The following is a 25,124-nucleotide window of genomic DNA, read 5'->3' on the forward strand; positions in this document are numbered from 1 at the left end:
ACTTTCCAAACAAGAAAAAGCTGGCATATGCGACATATGCTAGTTTGTAGTAAAATGCAATGTAAAGGGTTGGTTTGGAGAAGCAACTGCTTATTTTGCAACTCTTAAAAAGCCTAAAAAAGTATGAAAGAATCAATTATGAGGTTTCAAAGTGTGCAATGAACAAGTTTGTTCGCCATTTGTGGTATCTATCGCAGGAGCTCGTCGCTGTACCGTTTTTTGATCATTGTATTCCTCAAGAAATGAAAGGGAAGACGGTAAAGGTTTTAAAAATAAAGTCTTATGATTACAAACTTGACTCAAACCTATGCTTTAAAAAGAAAATGAGATGACAAACCCTTAAAGAGAGAGCCCGAATAGATCCAGATGCAGTTCTTAAAAAGGGTTTGAATGATTTTGCATCGAGCCAACACAATACGTTTTTTTTAAACCTTGAGTATAACTTCAGAATTTCTACAAAAGATGTGACGGAATAAAAAGACGAATCCAACAAGCAAAGTAAATAAATTGTTAGTTCATTAAAAGTTGTAAATATATATAATGTATCAGAACGTAAAGTTTCACTAATGGAAGAATAGACTAAACTTTTTACAAAAAATGAAGAACAAAAGCAGTACTTTTTGCTGTTAGTGAAACAGTTCAGAAGCAAATATCAGGACTCTAGAAAAAGCACCTTATTGTCTTAAAAGGCAATATACTGTGATTTGGTTTTTTATTTATGTTAATTGAAAGAGTTTTTAAAATCTTAATAGAGGTGTTCAATTAAAAATTGTAAGAAAGTTTTAATAAATAGTGTTGTTTTTACTAAAAATGCAAATTTTCTAAATTTTTTCTAAAAATTCAAAAGTTTCAGCTGCGGTAGCAACCCCTAAAATTTGTCAAAAAATCTTAAAAAATTACAGTGATTCTTTTTGATATACTGCATTAAAACTAGGGGGTGGCCCGCTGAAAATTCACAATTTTATTTTTTAACCTCATATAAGGACCACCCTATAGTAGCACCTTTTAAACAAAGTAGCAAAGATATTTTTTTCCATTAAAAAATCTTTAATTGCTTTCAGAAAGAAAAAAAGAAAAATAATAAGCTCATTAAAATAAATACATTAATGTCCAAAAAAAAGGGTTTGTTTTTTCCAGTTGCCAAAATATTATTTAGGAGTCGAAAGTTTTTAATTCAAAGACTAGGGGGTTGGAATCGATAATTTAACCTTAAAGACCACATTTCTGCCGATGTTTGTGGAGTCGGACTTATTTTGGGATAAAGGAGATGGAGTCAAAGACTTTAAATTTCCAAGAGCCGGAGTCGGTCATTTCCCCTGTGTAAATTTTTGCCAAAGCTAGAGAGTCCGAGTTGGAGTTCAACTAGTTTTCAGGTACAAGAGTCGGATTTGAAGTCGATTGCCCTACAATTCTAGGAGTCGGTAGTTGGTCATCAAAAGCTATTTCCAACAAAATTTGTTTGAAGTAAATTCGCCTTTAAGTTCGGAATCTATATTGACTTTAAGTTTTGCTGCTGTAAAATTTCCAAAGAGCTCCCAGCTCCCACTGGGAAAAATTCGAAATGACAGGCCTGCTCCCCCCCCCCTTCTACCCCAACTTCACCATCACAATGGGCCGCTGTGTTGACCAGTTAGTTTGTCTGTCTATGAGAAATTCAATTTTCTGTGTTAAAAATTTAAATCTGCAAAAATTATCTTGCAATGCTATTAAAAGTGAACAAAAAAAAAAAAAACTATCTGCTAAACAGTTGGGTGTTGTGCGAGAACATTTAAATGTGTGCACAATTAATGTGCTAGTACAAATGGTGAGGATGGTGGAGCAGTCTTAATACATGTAGTTACTGGAGGTCTGGAATTTTCTGGAACGATATAGCACTAATCCAGCAATCTGTAGATAAGGATTTTTGATGTTTTGAAATTGTCTTGATTTTTCATGACATTTAATCACATCCCATTCTCTGGTGCAGAACAGGAACAATGACACAATATATTCAAAGTACAGGATTTGAATATTTTGATTTTACTACATTCTATACGAAATACAATCTTTGTTCATAAATAATTTGAAGATGCTGTTTCTGTCTAAAGCTTGTTGAAAGTTATGTTCTTGTTGTAACCTCGAAAACTTCATGTAATCTGAATGTAGTTTAAGGCATCGGTAAACAGTATAACCAAGTCTAGATCTACTAGTTTTGAACCGGAATGCTCACAGTACATTCTAAATCATAGCAATGTCTTATCATACCGGTCCTGGACTATCATTTAGTCCTGAAAGAGAAAGGTGGAATGACACATGCACAAAGGAGGCGAGCTTGGGTTAAAACTAAAAAGTGGGTAACGCTGTCCATCCTCGACTATATTACTGTCTAAAATTAATTTAAAGCAAATTTCTAGAATTAACGTTATTAAAATAGTAGCGATTGCTAGCAATTTCTCCTATTCCATATTATTAATTTAAGAAAATGATGTTCAGGGGGGGGGGAGGGGTGAAATTCACCACCGCCCCCTAGAAAATCCGCCACTGTGTATGGTGATATTAGGCACAGCCTTAATTTATACAGTCTTAACCTTAACACTTTAATCGAACGTAAATATCTCAAGAAATTCAACTGATGTTTTGTAAAGGATATTATATAGCACTAAATTCCAAAATGCAATACATTTGCAAGAAAACATAAAATTAGAACATAACTTCTCAAAATTCCAGAATGATTTGTTTTGTAATGGAGAAAATAAGCTGAATTCAAAAATTAATATTATGAAAGAAAACTACCCATGACAAAAAGTTCAACATTTTATTCAATACGTGAAAGTAGTTCATATTATGAACATATCTGAAATTAATTAAGACATTTACTAGCAAATGAGTCAAAAAATAAGTAAAGTATGTAGACAAGCATAGAAAAATCAATTTCATTAGATACATAATTAATTTGAAACAATGATTAGTTTGGAACTCAATAACACTTACACTAAAACCAAAAGTTGAGACAAGGAACAATTTGTATTTACAAATTAGCATCTTAACAACCCAAGAAGCTGGACACAAAAATAAGACCAAATTTTGATTTCAAATGTCTTTTACAACATTTGACATAATATAAAATCATTCATATTATCATTAAATAAAGAGCTTATGCTCGTAAGTAATTACACTAAAAAAAAAGAAATACTTGTAGTTTGAGGGGCTAAGTATCCTAAAATCAATCAACTATTTAAATCCTTTTTCTTTACTATGTCTATAACTTTTTTCAAACTGAACTATGTAAAAATGATTTATCAATTGTTTGAACAAGATCCAAAAGCAAAGTGTGAATAAAACAAAATTATGAAATAAAGCAATGTAAGACATGAAAAATATTTTAAGAAGTACAAAAGTTTTTGAAATAAAAGTTTTTTTTAAACATATTTCTTTTATTATGCTATTATATAATAAAATTAAAAACAAATAACTCCACTTCTATTTTCCACTTCTTTTTCTTTTCACGCTTCTTTAAAACTGATATTGTTATTTTGAAAACTCATATTATATATGGGTTAAAATAGGCATCAGTTCTTTATTTCCTTAAATTTCAGACAGGTACATTTACAGATAAATATTTTGGAAATAAAATGAGCAAAAGTTTTTAACATTTTCAACAAATTAAAAGCAAGTTGAAACTAAAATATTAAGCAAAAAAAAAAATTACTCAAAAATATACTAATAGTTCTTTTTTAATTACTAGTTTTCATTTTATTTCAAGTTTTTCAGATAAACAGTTGATCAAAACTTTGGCAGCATTAAAAAAATACAGAAGTTCTTTTAATATGGACTGAACTAATCTTTCATTTTTACTTCGTTCATCAGACTAAAATTCAGTAGTATATAGTTGTAGGAAATTTCAATGTTATATAAGATATGCACTATATGACCAAAAGTATTGGGACTTTCGAAAATTCACATTTTTATGGATTTCTAGAGAAGTAAAAGACCAATTGCTCTGTAATTTTTTTCACATAACAAGTATACTCCATCTGTCATTTTCCAATAAAAATTAAGCCTACTATTCATTTAGGGGACCAGCAAAAAAAATTGAGGAGACAAAAAAAGATTTTTGATCATTTTTTTTCTAAATAGCTGGGAATATGCTATAATATTCAGAAATTAGTTAAAAAAAACTATCAAGAACTTATTTTTATATTTTCGTGAAAGTAGCTTATTCCCAGCTGTTTACAATGAAAAATGATCAAAAACTTTTTTTATTTCCTCAATTTGTTGCCGGTCTCCAAAAATGAATAGTAGACTTATTTTTTATTGGAAAATGAAAGCTGGAGTATACTTTTTATGTGAAAAAAAATACAGAGCAATTGTTCTTTTATTTCTTGAGAAATCTGTAAAAATGTGAATTTTTGAAAATGCCCCAATACTTTTGGTAATATAGTGTATAATTATTATTTAAGCACAAAAAAATTATAGTTTGAGATTTGAAAGTTCTTTATAAGTAATGTAAACAACTCTACAATTCAGAGCTTCAACTATAAGATTATTATATTATCAAAAATTGAATTCCAAGCTGATGTTATGCAAAAAGATGAATGTAATGGAAACATATGTAACAACATTTTCAAGGACATTAATCAATTTAAAAAGTAGACAAATTTTAGGCTTTTTTAAAAACCCAATTCATGATCAACATTTTCACTGATGTAGTAGTATTAATCGGAATAAATCAAAACTAAACAATGATTAAATGCTTGAGTGCAACTTTCTGTTTAAAAAAGGAATGTTTTTAGGGTAAAATAGTTAAGTAGTTAGAACATATCCCCTAAAAAGTAAAAGGCATCTTACTGTTAAAAAGTATAATAAAAAGAATAATAAAATATAGTAGTCAAAATTTTTGGAATGTGAAAATTCATAAAAAGTTGAAATTAAGTATTTTGTTCAAGTTCTAATACGTAAACGCACAGAACAGAACATAAGAATTATAATTGTTGAAAAAATAACCATCAAATTAGCCCTATCAGGAATAGCCATTTAAATTGTACATTAAAAACAGAAAACAATGTATTTATGAGCATTAAAGACATTTCATAGGAACACTATAAAAGAATACACCTCAAAACTGATTAAAATGATTGGGATCAATAGAACAATGAGATGAGTTGATTTTTTTTTTTTTTTTTTTTGTTTAGCAATTTTAACCAAATATGAATATGACTAAAAATTTACCATTGGAAGGAACCATAAAAACAATTTTATCTTATTAGTCTTGCCTAAGTTAGTAAGCAACAATACAAAACAGTTTAGGAACATAATATTTTATTTTGTGCTTTGCTTTATATTGCATAAAATCAAACATTATCTTAAAAAGCTAATATGCTAATTTAAAAACCTCATGTATTTTGTTCATGAGTGATATTTTTCTTGAAGCTGACGATTTAGCTATTTATTTATTGTTATCTGCCTCATGGCACATAAATAATTCAAATTGCTTCTATACAGTTATGAATTCTGAATAAGATCTATAAAAAGGAACTCGTCTTCAACATGAAAGTGTAGTCATTTATTTTGCAAACAAACATTGATCAAAGCGTTATATAGTGTATGTATACCAGCAAAAGAGCTAAGTATTTTGCATTGCAATTGACAAAATTGCTTTTTTTAAATGAAAAATCCTAATTTAAATGATAGCATAAAATAAAAATATGAGTACCAAAAAGAGGGTGAAAATATCTAAAACATATACAATGTCTAGAGTTAACTGTTTAAATGAAATATTTACAAATGTTATAAAACTTGTTCAAAAGGAAACATTATTAAGGTAAAAGCTAGCCTAGTGAATAATATTTAGTGTTAGTATAAGAATTTTAAGTTTTAAAATTTTGCATAATGTCCAACACTAAAATGAAAGCAAGAAATTTAATGATTTATCTGAAATCATAAATAAAATGGAATGTTTTGAGAAAAATGTAAGTAGATTTTTAAAATAACAATTGATTAAAAAAATAGAATCAGCACATAGTGATTATATGAGAGTTAAAATTTCTAGGACTAATAAAACAGTATGAATCTAAAATTGCTGACAATGCTTGAAAAACAATAGAATGCATTTCTGCAACTACCACAATTTTTCTCCCCTCCTTGCATTAAAAAATAAAACATGCAGTTTTTTAAAAAACCTACAGATAACATGAAAAGAAAAATGAAAGTTACAATAACCAAGATTTTTTAAAGACTTGCACTGAAAAATAAATGAACTTTAAAAGTAGATACAAGAAAATGTATGGGATTTATTTTCTTGCCTTTCTTCTATCAACTTCCAACACAAAATACATTCATGAAAAAATAATTTAATAATGCATTGCTTTTTTTACTCTGAGTGTTATTTGATTAGTCTTAGAGAACAGGTGTAAGAGTAGGCTTATATACAAAGTGTGCCCATTCTGCCTCCAAAAACAAAAATGAAATTTTTTCCAACTTTCTAAATAATTTGTTCTATCAAAATTCTTGTTTTACAAGAAAAAAAATTGCAATTTGGACTTTCAGAAGTTTTACTCTAGATAAATGTATTTACAAAGTTGAAAAAATGCATGACTAGTTAGAGACTTTTAAGATAAAATCTCTCATCGATAAGGACTAACAAAATTACACAAAAATTAGCATAATTATGCAATAATATAGTTATTCCCAGAAATATGTAGTCAGAGAGACTTAAAACTTGCAACTTAATGCCCCCAGCGTAATCCTTTTTTTTTTTTTTTTCTCACAATTCTTAATTAATACAAAGGCAACTAGATTGTCTTTCAGTTTTTAACTAGGAAAAATATTTAAAACCAAAAATGCATTTTCATGTAAAACCAAACATGCCACAAAAGTGACAAACAACACAAGGTTTAACACTAAAATTCCTTAAATTAATAATGTGAACAAAGAATAGTTTTATGGCTTGATTGTCACAATTACAGTCCTGATAGGGCTAAAAATGCAAAACAACATATTTAACAAAGAAAACATCATAAAAGCTAAATTAACAACGTTTTAAAATTTCAGGGTACTGAACACATATCACAGCACAACTTACTCTCATACTAAGTGGGCAAGAGATGAGAAAAGTTAACTTGACATCAGCCAGAGGGGAAAGAAAGTTTTCTAATCACAGAAGCTGCAAGTCACACTTTGAGAAAATATAAATGCCATTAAGATCAATATTTAATGGTGATATAAAAACACTTTCCTCATATGAATGTATGAAGCATCATGCAGTCGTGCTTAAATGCAATCTTCTTTTATGTATGTAGTAGCAGAAGTCTTTATGAACAGAACACAAAGCATTTAATGACCTTCATTTTTCTGAATTAGCAGCTAAAAATATTTGTTTTATATCATCAAGCGCTTTTTGTATGCAGTCAATAAACCGTTTGGTATCCTAAAAAAGAAAAAAATATATATATATATAGCATACGATGTTGGAAAGAATAATGAAATATATCATCGACTCAGAACAACTGTAGGATATCTTACTGTTGTTTCTAAGTTTAGATGTCTTACTGTTGCTCTGAGACAATAATATATAGTTTTAAATTTCTATCTTTTCCAGATTTCAAGGGATGATATTCATAAAACAACTTTTGCAGAAGTTAATTTCAAGCTTGAATGAAATACAAAGATTATCAATTTCTTTAAGTAGAAAAGAAAAAATTTCCATTACAAATTATATTATGCGTAAATAAAGTTTTAAGGAAATTGTGTAATGTTAAAAAGGAAAATGTTCTACACTTAGGTGAATTGATTAATCAGATTTAAAAAGCATGAGCTTTGTGCATGAAATCGATACAAGTCAGAAACAACATTTAAAAGCACAAATAAAAGATTGAAAAGTTTAAGATGCAAGCATGTTTCAGAGGCAATAGCCTCCTTCTTCAATGCAAAGCAAGCATGTGGGATGGAACATGGTCAGGGAGAGTTTAAATACAAAAAGGAGTCAGGAATGTGGACCAATCACATCTCAGCGAGTGCTGAGGCATGATTTGACGTATCAGAATATGTAAATTTGAACCACTATTGATTAAGAATGGAAAGAGATTCGAACCTTTGGACCATTCGGAGGTCAAGATTATTTACAGGCCTACAAATGTAAGGGAATATCAGGGTGGCGACAGGAACTGTAAAAAAAAGTTCCCTGACTTTTCCCTGATTTCCATGATTAAGTTCACCAAATTTCCCTCATTGACGTTACCAATGATAATGGTTTTCTTTCTTTGCTCTACTTGAAATCCATTGTATGTTTGTATAAAATGCAGTATTTTAAAAGTTTTAAGTTGTGTAAAGTTGTTGAACTAAGGATATATTTTTAAAAACTGTTACTTTTTTAATAAAATGGTTAAAAGAAAGCATATAAAGTTAATTTTTTGGGGGACCCCCCCCCCTGCAAAACAGTATATTAAATTTTTCTACATAGAAAGATTATAGAAAATTTTAAAAAAAAGAAAAAAACTTCCAGAAACCACTTGGCATAAGAATTTTAAGAAACTATTAAAATCACTCTTAAAAACATATGTGTATTTATGATAGAACTAAAAAGTAATTGAAATTATTTTGAACTAAATTTTCAAACAGTATAATAATTGTTGCAAAAATACAAGTAATAGTGAAAGAATAGAAGTAATGTAGTTGTTTTTATATAACTAATTGACACATTTATGCAAAACAGATGAAACCATTTGACATACATTCATAGGGAGCTTTTCTCTAATCAAGAACATAGGTTTTAATGAATGAATACAGCATTTTAACAATAAAAAAATAAAGATATTTACTTAAGTGAACAAGTTAACTCTATTTCAAATTATTTCAGTATGTAACAAAAGGGAATCTTAGATTGCTTTTATAACAAACAACTTTGAAATGCAAGAAAAAAAGAAGCAATTAGTTCATTTCAAAATATTTAAAAGAAGAATACAACTTGGTTATAAAATAAAAGAATCACTTAAGTCTGAAGAAAAGAAAACCTTTATAATTTGAGGTAAAAACAAAAGATATAATGGCAAAAAACAAACAGGAAATTCAAAATATTGAAAGTTCAATTTTAGCAATATTAAAAATGCGAAGAAATAATAATTTTTAAGCTTTTATAGTATTAATTCAAAAACCAAAGATTTCTTCCTGAAATCGTGATTACAGTATGCTAATTACTTCGAGACAATGGAAATAAAGGCAAAGGAGCTAAGGCATTAATGAAGGTTTCCTCTTTGCCTGTTTGGTTGTTTATTTTACGTAGCATTGAAAGTGTAAAAGGAAATTCCAAGCTAGGTAAACTAAACAACCTAACAGACACCGAAGCAATCTTAGGAATTTCATCCTGTGGTTAATAAGATTCAATACTTTGACATTGAGGAAAAAAGATGCACAAATATGCGGCAGTGTATAATCGCACCTCATTAATTTTATATATTTTTTTTTATTTATTTCTTTATTTATCTATTTATTTATTTATTTTGAACAGATAATTGGCGGAAAATTCGTAGGGTACTTAATTTTGTAATGCAAAAAAAAAAAAAAAACAAAAAAAAAATTCTTCATAAAATCAATTTTCCCTGATTTTTGATTATTTTTTCAAAATTCCCTGATATTTCCCGGACTTTTCCCTGATTAATAAAGTTCCCTGACTTTTCCCTGATCTGTCGCCACCCTGGAATTAGATTTTCTGGAAGCCTTTTATGTTCACAAAAATTAAAATAATCTTCGAAATGAGTCTTTTGCAGTTGTGCATATCTCTCCAATCTTAATCGATGGGTTCAAATTTACATATTCTGATACATCAAATCATGCCTCAGCACTTGCTGAGAACTGATTGGTCCCCTTTTGTATTTAAACTCTCTCATGGCCATGCTCCATCCCATTTGCTTGCTTTGCGCCGAGGAAGGAAGCTATTGCCTCTGAAACAAGTTAGCATTTTTAACTATCTTTTATTTGTGCTTTTAAACCTTGTTCAGTGTGGCGACAGGAACTGTGAAAAAAAGTTCCCTGACTTTTCCCTGATTAAAATCACCAAATTTCCCTGATTTACGTTACCAATGATAATGGTTTTCTTTCTTTACTCTACTTGAAATCCATTGTATGTTTGTATAAAATGCAGTATTTTAAACGTTTTAAGTTGTGTAAAGTTGTTGAACTAAAGATATATTTTTAAAAATGCTACTTTTTAATAAAATGGTTAAAAAACATATCAAGTCAATTTTTTTGGGAAAAAACCCCTACAAAACAGTATATTAATTTTTTCTACATGGAAAGATTATAGAAAATTAAAAAAAAAAAAAAAACTTTACTTCCAGAAACCACTTAGCATAAGAATTTTAAGAAACTATTAAAATTACTCTTAAAAACATATGTGTATTTCTGATAGAACTAAAAAGTAATTGAAATTATTTTGAACTAAGTTTTCAAACAGTATAATAATTGTTGCAAAAATAACAAGTAATAGTGAAAGAATAGAAGTAATGTAGTCTATATATATAAAAATGAATGTTTGTCTGTATGTCATCCATGAACTCAAAAACTACCCGGCAGATTTGGCTGAAACTTTCACCGTTTGTTATTTTTGGTACAGGGAATTTTTATAGACCAGTTCGAAAAAAATCCGATTGATAGTTCCTTTTTTATTCCAATTTAAGTCACCATCCATTGGATAAATACGAGTAAAATTATCGGCTGCAGAAATTAATTCGCGTGAAAGATCTCATTGATAAGAAGTCAGCTGTTGCCATTTTTCTTGAGTTGGAACAAATAAATTCTTTCTTTATTGTTTTATGGCTTTTCATGCAACGGGGGGGATTTAAAACTTTTTCTATTTGATATTTTTAGCGATTGATTGATCTTGCAAACTGCGTGAGTACAAAATTTGAGTATAGTCACGGCTTCACTTGATACCTGGACCGATTATTATGAAAATTGCTATACATATGTATTTTTCCACGGAGAAGGTGCATAATATGCTCATTGAAGCCACTCGCCAACAGGTGGCACTGCAGAGTAGCAATTTCTGCCCCGTTCAACCGATTGTCATGAAAATCAGTATAATGATGTATTTTTTTGTTGGCCCAGCAACGCGCGTCGGGTACAGTTAGTTATTCTTATATAACTAATTGACATATTTATGCAAAACAGATGAAACCATTTGACATCCATTCATAGGGAGTTTTTCTCTAATCAAGAACATAGGTTTTAATGAATGAATACAGCATTTTAACAATAAAAAAATCTTGAAATCGTGATTACAGTACGCTAATTACTTCGAGACAATGGAATAAAGGCAAAGGAGCTAAGGCATTAATGAAGGTTTCCTCTTTGCCTGTATGGTTGTTTACTTTACGTAGTATTGAAAGCGTAAAAGGAAATTTCAAGCTAGGTAAAATAAACAACCTAACAGACACAGAAGCAATCTTAAGAAGTCATCCTGTGGTTAATAAGTAAGATTCAGTACTTTGACGTTGAGGAAAAAAGATGCACAAATATGCGGCAGTGTATAATCGCACCTCATTAATTTTACTTTTTGTTTGAACAGATAATTGGCAGAAAATGCATAGGGAATTAGAGTACTAAATTTTGTAAAGCAGAAAAAAAAATTTTTTTTCTTCATAGAATAAATTTTTCCTGATTTTTTGTTATTTTTTCAAAATTCCCTGATATTTCCCTGACTTTTCCCTGATTCATAAAGTTCCCTGACCTCCCTGATCAGTCGCCACCTGTTGTTTCCGACTTTTATAAATCGCAGATTATTTTGCTTGCGACTAGATATGTAAATATCATTAATTTTATTTATGACACAATCATTTTGATGAAGCTTACAGTTTCTGGTGATGTTCTCTTGCTAGATACATGGAAAAACATGACATCTTCAGATGCTATGTCATATGAAACGCCATACCCATCGTCTGCAACCTTTTAAAAGAAAAAAAAATAAAAAATTTTCTTTTTCAAAAATATTAGGACTTTGGAGGAAAAAATAGATTACTTAACATTTTTTTTAGTCTTAACAACTTGACAAAACATAAATTTTTACAATAAAAAAGAATTAAATAGTTAGCTTGTTTATTCATTTATTTACTCACACATAAGCTAGAGCTTCAGATTCTTTGAGACTTCCGAATAAAGAACTACCGTATTTTCGGGAATAAGCATCGCATCCGGTGTAAGTGCCGCTTCGTAATACATTCTCAAATAAAAAAGTTTTTAATGTATGCGCTGCACCCGATGTAAGCGCGGCACCTTCCATAAACGCGCACGCAGCATTAAACAACTTAAAAGCACAATAATTAGTAAAGAAAGCTGGATTAAATGTAAATAAAAATATTTTTTTATTTCTCGCTAGTATTTTTAATTAACAATAATGAAATATTTTTAAAAATCCCCATTTTGCACTTTTTGCCTTCGGCATCCTTCGATTGGCGATCACTTTCGATGGTTAATTTATCCGATTTCCAACGGCAAACCATCTCTCGTCAATGCCAAACTCTCTGGCAGCAAAACGATTTCCAATTGCTTCTGTCTTTATTATCTTAAACTTAAAGGCTGCAGTATAACTTTTCAATTGCTTAGCAGCCATTTTCAAAAGCAACTGTGGAAAAATTCCGTAAAAAAAGATAAGCCAAGAATGCACGAATGACAGCAAAAGATGCAACACGACGATGTGAGTGAATAATAAGATTAGAGCTAGGAGACAAGTTTCTCATTAGGTTGCTTGACCAAGCAACCCATTTTTGTGAGGGAGGTGGTAAATTCTCTTTACAAACTGGACATCCATCCCTCTCTCTTACTAGTATTTTTGCTCCCTCCTCTCCCTGACCCCTTCGCTAAAAGACGCGATAAGGCTTGCTTTTGCCCCAAGTGTATCAGCGTTTCTCTGCTCAGTTAAACATGTGCAATCGTTGACTCACCTTCCCTCCCCCCTCTTTGGTTTAATTGTCGCCCAAGGTCGAAAGATTTCCTGACCCCTTCGCTCCCCCACGATAAGGCTTGCTCGCACACGTGGATCAGCGTTTCTCTCCTCAGTGAAACACCTGCAATCGCTGACTCACCTTCCCTCCCCCTCTTTGCTTTACTTGTCGCCCAAGGTCGAAGGATTTCCTGTCCCTTCGCTCCGACGCGATAACACTACACTTGCTCGCGCGCGTGGATCACCATTTCTCTCCTCAGTGAAACACCTGCAATCGCTGACTCTCCTTCCCTCCCCCTCTTTGCTTTACTTGTAGCCCAAGCAAAGGATTTCGCAAAATGAAAGCAAACGATGTGGTGCCATCTGTTAGCAGCATTTTCAACTTTTTTTTAAAACTTGAAAAAAAAAACTATCCGCAGCACACGTTATATGCGCCGCACCGGCAATTTTTTTACTTTTTTTCTTGTATGCGCCGCGGCGCTTATTCCCGAAAATACGGTACCAATATTTTAGAAGATTAATTCTTTCTATTAAAACATAATATGGCATTTCTATGAGTAAAATTTTTCATGGTTTTAATAATGGTAAGACCATAAATTATGTTTCAGAAAAAGCAGTTTGTTTCAAAACAAGTGACTACATCTCTGCAAAAAACGTTTTGTTAAAATAAACTGTCGTTAATTGCTACAAAAAACATTGTCAGCAATTTTTAAAAAAATGAAATGTTGACTTTTCTTTTATTATTAAGTACACTATCCTTTGTATATATTCAACAATGTTAAATTTAACAAATTATGGGATGACGTGAATGTTTAACTCTACCAGTTGAACTCCAATTATAAAATATTCCAGTAAATAAAAACAGCTTCATTTTAAGTCAGTATTCCACACAAATGTGTTCTGAAATTTGGAACACTATCCCATTTAAAGTGTTCCTAAGAGAAAAATAACTAATTTTGCGCATCAAATGATGTTCAAATTTACAAAATACATTCCTCTCTTTTTTTACACTTCAAGTATTTTTTCTATTCAAAAAGTTGTCTTAGCATCAAGATGATTTGCTCGCATATGATCCAAATGGAGACATGTCTAGCTGATGAAGCTCCATTTTGCATTAATTCAATGATTGGTCTTGTGGAAAAGCTGAGCTCAGCAGCGAAACACCCCTATGCATATTGAAAGCCTCTGTCAGTGTTTTAACTGATCCAATGCCCCCCCCCCCTTTTCAGAGAGGCAGCTGCATCTGTGAGAGAAAAAGAGACAGAGAGCAAATTTAACATCTCCCCTGAGCCTCTTTCTAAATGTGAAAGATGGAATGCTATAAAGAAAGGTGGTGATCACCAAGTGTGAAGCTTAGGAATGTTTCTAAGCTCATGAGGTCAACAATCAACTGCCTCAGAGTTTTTATTTATTTATTTTTATTTTTTGAGATGCCTAGACTATTGAATAAAAATTAAATAATTTTAGTTTTAAATATTTTATAAGAAAAATGTTTCAGAAATTATGCTTTATGTATTTTTTTCTTGAGAACACAAAAGAACAACAATTACATCGTTTTTAAACAGAGCATTTCTAAACATTTCTCTTCTTTTGTAATATAAAATTAAACAAAACAGAAATACTTACAGGTCCAAAGCCACCACCCAAGCAAACATATTCTGGATATTTTCTAGTATCTAATATACCAGCTTGATTGTGAGGAGTCTAAAACAATTTTAAAATGTAAGAAATTATTCCTGAATTATAAACTAAACAAAATCAATATGTCCATATTGTAGTGGACTGCCGTACCTGACTAGTGGAAAGTCTCCAAGGCTCTCCCAGAACTTCTTTGAGAAAAGGAGAATCAACCTCTAAATGTTTTGAAAGAACATAAAGACAAAATATATGTCGATCTATTCCTTTTCCGCACATCACATTTAAATAAGAATTTTGATGCTTGTTGCATGCTTTTTGCAGCAATTCCAGCTTCTTCTTTGCCTGGAATATAAGTTAATGTTTAACTTTATATTTGTATTACAATTTACAATGATGGTACACCATATTTTACTACAAACAATAGTAAATAATATAATATAATAATAAAATTCAGTTAAAAGTTTCAAGATTCTACAAGCAAGCATGTGTTGGAGGATTAGTCAAAATGATAATTACAGCAAACTAAGAAGAACAGTTTTCAGTAAGTTACCACCATATAGCCAGGGCATAAGGCAGAAATACATGAAACCACCACCAGCTCTCATTCCAGCCGAGGACGGCAGTTTCTGAAAATACCATGCCTTGCTTTCAATCTTTGAGCTAAACCGAACCATTGCTTCGGTTACTCGTCTGGTCAGTGCTAATTGTATATTAGCTACCAGTTTGTTTGGCAGTCTTGGTTTCCTTAAGAGGTTTTCCACCTCCAGCTCAGACACTTCCTATGCAAGGTTGATGAGTGCTAATAAGCACAAAACTACAGTCCTCGGCTGGAATGACTGAGCTGGTGGTGTATTTCATGCAAGAAGAACTAACAAAATATTATTCCCACTCAAATTTCGACACAAATATCCATTTGAATCACCCGAGTGAATTTTGACTTGTTTGTTCATCATACCACTATTCAAATAGTTATAAATACTTATGAATGCAGTTGGAACTAAAATATCTATTTTGATTATCCCAGAGTTCATTTTAATGAGTTTTGTCACGATTTTGTTTAAAAATACTTTGAAAAAAAAAAAAAAAAATAGAATAGACTTCAAAATTGCTATAAAAAGTTTAAAATAATTTTATTCCTTAAACACCATCGATAACACTTTTAAACATAACTTTTGAAGTTGGCGCAAAAACCAAAAGTAAAATCTAGTGTAAACATGCTTTGTTCATTTATTTTTCAGAAAATCATCCTAAGTTAAGAACGAAACATTTATATCATTTCTCAAACATGCTGTCATCAATGCATAATGTATGTGGTAGTGAAGAAACTGGACCTGGTTAAATTTATAGTTGTAGTTCAGTTATGGCTGTGAATGATTTAATTTTATAGTTTTTGCGCTAACTTCAAAAATTATGTTTAAAAGAATTATCGATGGCGTTTAAAGAGTAAAATTATTTTGCATATTTTATAGCAATTTTGAAGTTGGTTATATTTTTATTCATTTTTTTTTTCAATTTCATTCTTTTTAGTGTAAATGTATTTCAGAAATAATAAGTTACTAACACCCATACTAAAAATTTATCTTTGTTCCTTTCTGGAATTCATTTGTGTGTTAATTTAATTATAATAATTTAAATATAACGTTTTCCCAAACTGATTTACATTTCACAGCATACAAGTTGATTGTAATACAATTATGTATCTCCTTACTAAGCCCCGATCATCTGTTATTGGTGTAGATGATAACAATAAAAATACTACTATAGTTGAAGCAAACTTAACCTGGTAGCATTGTGAAGGCTAAGCAGATCTTAATAGCTGTATTACCTCGCTCACAGATTAAGTTTACCCCCACTGTAGAGCAATCACACTGAAGATGCTTGCTTCAGAGAAGCCTTAATTCAAAATTATCATTGCAATTACTATTAATATTACTTTTGTATGGCACCAAACTTTTATAATAATGTGTTTTATGTTTAATCATTTGATAGGGAAATTGCATGAAATTTACCCATAATTTTTTGCCCATAACGTTTCTAAAGAACAAATATGGCCAAACAAAGTAATGGGATCTAAATGGAGCCATCTCCTATCCATTAAAAAAATAATCATTAAAATCGGTTCACTAGGTAAGCCGCTGTGAGTGGACAAAAAAAAACATACATACGGTATGAACTGATAACCGCCTCCTTTTTGAAGTCGCATGAAGAAGCATTTTAATTTTAAAAACTTAAGATCTCGCATTTTATCGAATAAAAATTCAAAACAAGGGGGAAATATTCAAATTGAAAAGTATAACAAAAGAAAAAATAATCAATGTGAAGTCAAAAATTAACTGAAATAACAATGCGCAATATCATCCCATAGCTAAAATAAGTCTAAAATACTCAAGCTTCCCCTTCAATTCACGAGTTGAACCGCACCATGCTGCAGACACTTGCTGGTGAGATTAATTCACTTTATCTATCAGTTCGTTGCCGCTCTCAGCTTCAATGAGATGACATCTGCCTTCAGCTTGGTTATTCACTATTCCAGACTGAAGAGTTCTAATAAGAACACAACTACAGTCTCTGAAAGTGATAACCGGGGTGTCTGGTATGCTGCATATAGTTCTGCTTTAGCCCTGGTTTGAGCGGTAACTTATTGCTACATAAGTTGGTATATTTATTTTGAAAATGATATAAAAGAAAAAATAAAAGAAAATATACATTATTTTACTGCAAGATCAGTCAATAATTCATGAATGATGATAACTGAACAACGTTTTTACTAAAATATTCTTTCACAATTCTTTATAACTTGTGAAAGAATATTTTTATTTAAAATTAAAAATTGAAAAAATGCCCTACACTGCAATCTGGATTGTCAACCGCATGGACAAATTCACAAGATTCTAATGTCACAGGGCGCACAGTTTCAGTTCGGCCTTCTCTGAACAGACGCATCATCGCTGCTTCATAGGTCAAATTAAAGCGTCCTGCATCCTAAGACAATAAAAGTAAAAAAACAGAGTTAATTAACATGTTCATGAATGAAGAATGATTTTATTTATTTTCAAATTTAAAAAAATATTTGTTCCTTTAAAGGTGAAATATATGCCATAAATTATTTAACAATTGCAGCTTAATTTAGTGAAATTAAAAATTTAACATAAGGAATTTGGCTCATTTTAATGACATCAAACATTTAAAAAACATGAATAATACATTTTCCCTTTAAATTTGTTCAATAGGGGAAAAAAAAGTCAATATCAGTTTCCAAAATTTAAAGAAACCATTAGGACTCGACCGATGCATCGGCGCGATGGTTCAACAATTTAGCCATCGGCATCGGCGGCCGATGCTAACTTGCGGAAAACATCGGCCCATCGGCCTTAAAAAACATCGAAAAGTCGATGGAATTGGCCGATGCTTTGGTAAAAAAAGGACCTTTGCTGTTTTACTGTTTAATACAAAGTATTAAAAAGTGTTATTGTTTTCATATAAAAGTTATTGTGTTCAGTTGTTGAGTTATTGTTTTCATATAAAATTGTTTACTTAAATTTCAGTATGAATTTCTATTTTAATCACCCCTGAAAGAGTTTTTAATACTGCATTCAGGTACCAAACAAGTTAATTATTGCGTTGTTTCTTGCGGCTGGATGTACGTATGTATCTCTCATAAGTCATGACTCAAAAATGGTAAGCTGCAGAAGGCTAAATTTTCGCATATGGGATGTGCGTACGTTCCAGTTGTGCACTTCCCTTTTTGTTTTCGATCGGGTGTTCTAAAAACCTATTTAGTCATTTTTTGTGGCTATTAATTACTTATTTCAATGGAAAATTAATATAGCGTCTCTGACTGACGATCCTTTGGTGATGTATTGCCAAATTGGAAGCCATGGAAAAAATATGAGATGGCGAAACCGGTTTAGTTTCATTTTGTTAGACTCCCGTTAAACCAACGGTAATTTTTAATTTTTCGATATTTGTAATATGAATCACAGCAATGCAGTCTTTTCTGTATCGCTTCGGCGGAGCTACAAGTTTGGGGCCCGACGAAATACATTTGGGGCCCTATTTCTCTATCACAGAAGTTGTAAAACATTTATCATAAGCATTTTTGTAACTCCTACGGTGCCCCTATAGGGCTATGGGGCCTCTCGCGCAATCGCAACATTTGCTATTTTTTAAATCCGCCACTGCACGTCAAAAGAAACTCGGGTGCAAGTTTTAAAAGGGTTTTTCTGCTCAATGTTTATGATTGTTTTGAACTCTATTTTTATGACTATTTAATGTATTTCCGAGAACACTTGCGTGCTTGCTCCTCCTCCCACTCCCTCAATTTCTGAAATTAAACTCTAGTTTGTACTTCTTAGTTGTTTAAAACTAACACCATTCTTAAAATTAGAGATTTTTTTTTCAAGCTTCATATATTGTTTAGGAAGAATTTAGAGCATTAACCCCTTCAGTCGGAATTATGAAATATTGGACCAAAAATTTTGATATTTGGTACACAGTGTACTATGGAAAAGAATATCTTATTGACAAAATTTTGAATTTGTAGGAGAAAAATTAAAAGAGTTATGGCACGTCCAATATTCCTGACTTATATTTTTGAAATCAATATTTCATATACAAAAACGATAAAATACCAAACAAACTTCATTATACAATATTCTACAAACAATTATAAAACATAATATAAGCGTTTGAAACTATTAATTAAAGATTGTATATTTTTAAAAAAATCAGGAAAAAACCTCGCTTTTCAAATGAAAATCTATTGTTGGAAAAATGAGCCACTCTCTATCTCTCAATCCTTATATGTCAGTGTTGTCAACCCCAAAACAAAAAAATTACTTCAAATTATAATAACTAGAATGTAAAGAGTCAACTACAAAAAAAAATCAACTAATTAAATCAACTATTAAATGATTAGCAGCTGTTTAAACAGTGTTGCCAGATTGGGGGAAATTTCCCCATTTTGGGGAAATCTGGTGCTCTCTGGGGAAATTTTGGGGAAATGGGTTTTGAGGGGAATTCTTTGGGGAAACATTTTTTTCTTAGGAAAAAGCTGGGGGGAAAAAAACCTCGGGGAAAAAATAATTTTTTTCGTATTTAAATTCGCATCAAGAAGTTGTTTGTATCAAACAGCGTTGGTTTAGCTTTGAATTAGATAAAAATAAGTGATGAAGAACGTTCTTGGATAAATGTATACAAAAATCATAGTTTAAATGTATAAGCAGAAGCAGCGTAGTAAATGCGAGTAGAAAAAAGTATTTGGTTATTTCTTATCTTTCAGTCAGGCGCTTGTATTTATGACTAGTGGCACCTGCACGGATTTGCCCGTAGTAGAAAATTTAAAGGTCTTTTGGTTCCCCTGTATACTTAAATAATGCATGATGAATATCTCGCCAATTGGCTTGCGGACGTCACGGTTCCACATTATGATAACTTGGTAATTTACTCGTCCATTTCATCATAATTTTGCTTGGAAAAATGTTCTTAAAATTAGAATAGAAAAGGAACAAAATCGAATTTTCGAAAAATCGCTTAAAGGTGCACACCCCCATGCTACAAACTAATTCTTTGCGAAATTTCATGAAAATCGGCCGAACGGTCTAGGCGCTATGCGCGTCACAGAGATTTTGACAGAGAGAGATCCAGACGAGAGACTTTCAGCTTTATTATTTGTAAAAAAAGATAAAGATAAAGAAAACAAAAAAAAAAAAAAAAAGAAAGCGAAAATGTTAAGAAAAAAAAGTTGGGGAATTTTGTAAGAAAATGTGGCTATTTGGGGAAAAATTTTTTTTTCAAGAGACAAAAATATTAGAGGAAGTCGATTCATTTTATGAAAATATTAGTGGAAAAATAATTTTTGAATTTGGGGAATTTTGATAGAAAACATCGCTTTTTGGGGAAAAGTTGAAAGGGAATTGGGGAAATCTGGATTTGACCATCTGGCAACACTGTGTTTAGTTTAAAAGTATGTCCGGTATACCGGACACCAGGTCTGAAGGAGTTAATGTAAGAAATTGATTAAAGACGTTTTGAATGGTGACATAATTTGGAAATCAAAGGCACTTTTGAATTTTTCTTCGAAAGTGCTGAAGTAGATTCAGAAACTCTTCCGAGGCGTTGGTGGTAGCGGTTCTGTACTAAAAAAATGAGACTGAAGTTGGGGCCAAAGTTTAATGTTGTGAGTTACTCCAAAATTTTGGTTGTCCCCCCAAACCCACCCTCGTCGTTTCAAGCATTTCTTAAATATTTAGTGATTATTTATTTTGGCTAAGAAATGTCATTTTGCGTATTTCTTATACTTGTTTCAATGATCCTTCAAATCCCTGGCAATCTTATCAATTTATTTCTGTTAGATTTTTTTGAGCAATCACGATTGCTTATTGTTCTCATTTGACTGTCCTTGACGTTAAGCTGATTTTATTTCCTCCCCCCCCCCCCGCTTCCCTCTGCCGAACTTCCGCCCATCGTCCTCTGCAGGCGCGGCTCCTCCTGTCCCGAAAAATGTCCCCCGAAATCCGCTTCTCCTGGTCAGTGGCGTCCATGTCCTACACAACTCACACACACACACACACACACACACACGCCTATGTGCATACACAAGTCTATGCACACACGAGCCTACACATGCACAAGCACCTACACACAGAGAGACATACACGCCTACGTGTGTGCACAGGTCTACGCACACACAAACCTACATATGCATGTGCGCCTACACACACACACACAACTATACACAGGTAACCGCCCAGGAGAAGGGCAGGTTTGGGAGGTCAGGAGCAGTTTCTGGAAACAATAACTCCAATAAGTAGTGTCCTGTCGCAACTCGTGATTGCGAAAAACATAATTTGAATTAAAAATATTAGAATTCAAATTAATCTTTTTATTTATTTATTTATTTATTTTTTGCCATCGGCCAACGGCATCGGCCATCGGGAATCGGCCATTTGGAGGAAAACTATCAGCCATCGGCCATCTTTGAGCAATCGGCCAACAATCGGCATCGGCCCATCGGCCAAAAAATGCCATCGGTCGAGCCCTAGAAACCATCAATAAATTTTTTTAACCAGCAATATTATTTCTTTATACTATAATAAAGAGGTAAAAAAGGATCTAGTATGTGCTTGATTCAAAACTCATACCCCAAGCATCTATTTTATGAAAAAAATTTGCTTGAATGTTAATAGTAAGATCCTTAGATGATAATAATAGTAACAATGAATATAATGCATTTCAACAAATTTGCTTAATTAAATCTTTAAATGCATTAGGAAAATAAGAAACCTTACTTTTTTCCTTACACATTTTAAAGAGCATTGAGCTGTGATACAGGCTGGACGAAAAACAAAAAAAGTTACATCATTTTTAAAATCACATACATGTTGCATATAAATCACTATGTTTAAAGAAAAGTCAAGTTTTAAGAGTAGATTAATGTCTTTTTGATAATGTTTCAATTCTAAAGTATACAATTTCATGTTATACTGAAAAAATAAAAATAAATTAATAAAGTAATAAACCATATTAACAAGTATATAAAAAGTTTCCCTTCAAGAAAAATTTCATTTTTTAAAGCAGCACAAGTAAGAATTGTACTTTATACTGCACAATAGTGCTTATTTGTTATGAGTTGGTTTTTGGTAAAAAATGGTACATATACAAAACAGTATGTATTCATGTTTCTTCTTTCATACTTGGATAAGCTGAGCATAGTGTAATATCTTCTTTATTTAGTAATTGATGGAGCTTTCCGAAAAGCAGTAACCCAATTCGCTTTTGCTAATTTAACATACTAACATACGAATTTTGAGTTTTCCGGAAAAATTACTACAAAACGAAGACTGATAATTCATATCATTTTTAGTTAAGTGAAAGATCCAAAATTAAATTATAATTTTTAAAGTCATAGCAAATTTTTGTTCATGTAAATAAAACCTTTTCTTTTTATTATATGCATTCTGAGCCCAGGGTGAATTATTAGATGCATTTTAGTTTTAGTCTGGAAGTTTTCGCAACATATTTTAAGAAGATGTCTAGAAGTTCATGATAAAGTTAAAAAGTTTCAAAAGATTAAAATTTTCTAGAAATATTTTTTCAGTATTTTTAGCAGAAAATGGCACTAGTCTGTAGAAATTAGAAGTTAGTATAGTATATCTTGTTCACAGTCCACACATCTGTTTTCAGGAAGGATGACAAGATCTCCCAACAAGAAAATAAGGCCCCTAAAAATACCCTCTTGGCTGCTAGTTTCATTCCAATCCATTAAAACAAAAGTCATTTAAAAAAGAGCTAATTTTCTTTAAGTCAATAAATACCAATATGATTCCTCTAACGTGATAAATAGTTTGCACTTCGCTCTTATTTAATTAAACTTTTCCTTGAGTACACATTAAAAATTAGTACATAATTAAGAGGATAAGAGAGTCAGCGCTATAATCACAACTTTTAACCAAGCTGAAAATTACATACAAGGTCCAGCTATTAATATCCAGGACTGACGTAAATGTAAGAGAATGAAAAGCCGGAAAATGACGCTAATGATTGCATACGGAAGAGCGTTTTCTTGAGCATGGGCAGTGCAATCGTGCCATTCTGAAGTAAGTGGTTCTCGTTGAAAGGTGCATTTAAATGTAGCTCTTTAATTCCTGTTGGCACCATAATAGGAAATTTTTCAATCGCTACCGGCGTGTGTATGAACTGTGGCCGACCTGTGTGTGGATCATCATCAACAATTTTGTTGCCCGTCCCAAAAATGTTTAAACCATTCAAAAATTCAAGTGAACTTGTTTCAACATTTCGTATGTTTCTACAGCTTTCTTGCCCAATTTGAAGCAAAGTTTAATGCTAATGCTTTGCTCCATTTTCACTTCGACGACAGAGGAATTGGAGAGCTATGTTTTAATGCACTTTTCAACGAGAACCACTCACTTTAGAATGACACCCATTGTACTGCACATGCGCAAGAAAACGCTCTTCTATATGCAATCATTGACGCCATCTTCTGGCTTTTCTTTCTCTTACAGTTACGTCAGTCCTGGAAATTAATAGCTGGGCCTTGTACATTAAATAGTATAGCATCATGCAAATAATATCAATAGAAAAATCTGAAATTGAAACATGAAGAAAAATAATTAACATGAAATTAATGACTGAAAAACTGAATATACAGATTTTCATTTGGAATCATTTTAACTTTTACAATGAAATCTGTTCATTTTGATTGCAATATTAAAAAACAAAGACAAATGAAAAAAAGAAGTAAATACTATATATTACTCAGTTCAAAATACTTGGAGATAAGACAGTAATTGTAAACAATAATTACAAATAATAATAATACTATAAGCCTTTTTAAAATTTAAAATGTTCTCCTTACTCTGAAATAAGCTAGTTGAAGAACCATTTGAACATAAGCATCTGGACTGACTTTGCATTTTTTGATAAAATTCTTCCCATAATCAGCATGGTACAATACTTGCAGGTCCACTTCTGATATGATTGCAAGAGCATTCTGCATTGAGCTTTTAATTAAGTCTAAGCACTAATGAGAGATGACAAATGAATGCTTTTAATGAATGGCAAGATAAAAATTACAATGGATAGCAATAAAAAATGGCACTCAAAAACGTTGTGATCAAAGTTTATACAACTACAGCAAGTTTTACCACATTAATAACTAATCAATAAAATGACTGAAACCCCAAAATACTGCATGCTAAAAATTCAAATAACGAAAATTTAACTGAATTATATCTGCAAATAAATCATCACAAAATTTGAACTTGCGTAGTGAGGCACAAAGCATTATTTATTTTAAAATTCAGATCATGAAAAATGACAAAAAGTTTTTGTGCTCGAGTAGAAATAAAATAAACATACAATTAACACAGTTTGTAACAACTGACTGAGGCAAATTAGTCTAGTACAATTGTATATTAATGCATAATTGAGGCAGTGAGAAGCAAAAGGATGGTGGCCTATTTAAAGTCTTGAGTAAGTTGCATTTAAAGTTCAGATAGTGGGTAGGCTTTCATAATTTTTTTTTTCTAAATCATGCTGTACAGCAGCACCTAATAGGGTTACTAGTACTATCCTTTGCCCCAAGACAGAGGAGATGTGCACCTACAATTTGTACTGGTTATCTCCAAATTTCTAATAGTATCACTTACATCCCTTTTTCTTCTCTCTGCCTCAATTGTCATTCTTTTACAATTTTTATGCAGGCAATATTTTGGTTTCCTTGTCATAGGATTTCCCCCCCCCCCTTCTTATAGTAAGTGAAATATTTTTCCGCGATGTTTGCCATTTTCTCATTTTCAATTCGAAAACATTTTTGCTCCTGAATCTGCTAAAACAACAGTTCTTATAGGTTTCTGCATTCATCATTTTTCTTTCTGCATCTTTGGGAAATGCTTTTGTATTCTGCAAACAGTTACACAGTAATAACTTGCCCGATATGGCGCAATTCTAAATCTTATTTCACTTAAATACTAGCAATATCAGCACATCGATGATTGTGCTAAGAATTTAAAGGAAGTTTGTTGAGTAAAAAAAAATCCCCCCCCCCCCGCTAGTT

At 31.5% G+C, this 25,124-nt stretch overlaps 1 protein-coding gene across 2 annotated transcripts in view; it reads right to left on the bottom strand.

Moving 5' to 3' along the window:
• Positions 1 to 2,781: 2,781 nt before the first annotated feature.
• Positions 2,782 to 25,124, bottom strand: part of LOC129228605 (carnitine O-palmitoyltransferase 1, liver isoform-like) — a 120,551-nt gene continuing 98,208 nt past the window's right edge. For both annotated transcript variants that reach the window (XM_054863297.1, XM_054863289.1), the window contains 6 exons: positions 23,925 to 24,089; positions 17,396 to 17,530; positions 14,702 to 14,890; positions 14,537 to 14,614; positions 11,824 to 11,916; positions 2,782 to 7,405 (listed from right to left, as the gene is read on the bottom strand). In XM_054863297.1, the coding sequence (XP_054719272.1) occupies positions 7,322 to 7,405; positions 11,824 to 11,916; positions 14,537 to 14,614; positions 14,702 to 14,890; positions 17,396 to 17,530; positions 23,925 to 24,089 (744 nt within the window). In that variant the 3' untranslated portion in view covers positions 2,782 to 7,321. The remainder of the gene's footprint in view (positions 7,406 to 11,823; positions 11,917 to 14,536; positions 14,615 to 14,701; positions 14,891 to 17,395; positions 17,531 to 23,924; positions 24,090 to 25,124) is intronic.

The sequence above is a fragment of the Uloborus diversus genome, chromosome 1 (assembly GCF_026930045.1).
Source record: "Uloborus diversus isolate 005 chromosome 1, Udiv.v.3.1, whole genome shotgun sequence".
Classification (NCBI taxonomy): Eukaryota; Metazoa; Arthropoda; class Arachnida; order Araneae; family Uloboridae; genus Uloborus; species Uloborus diversus.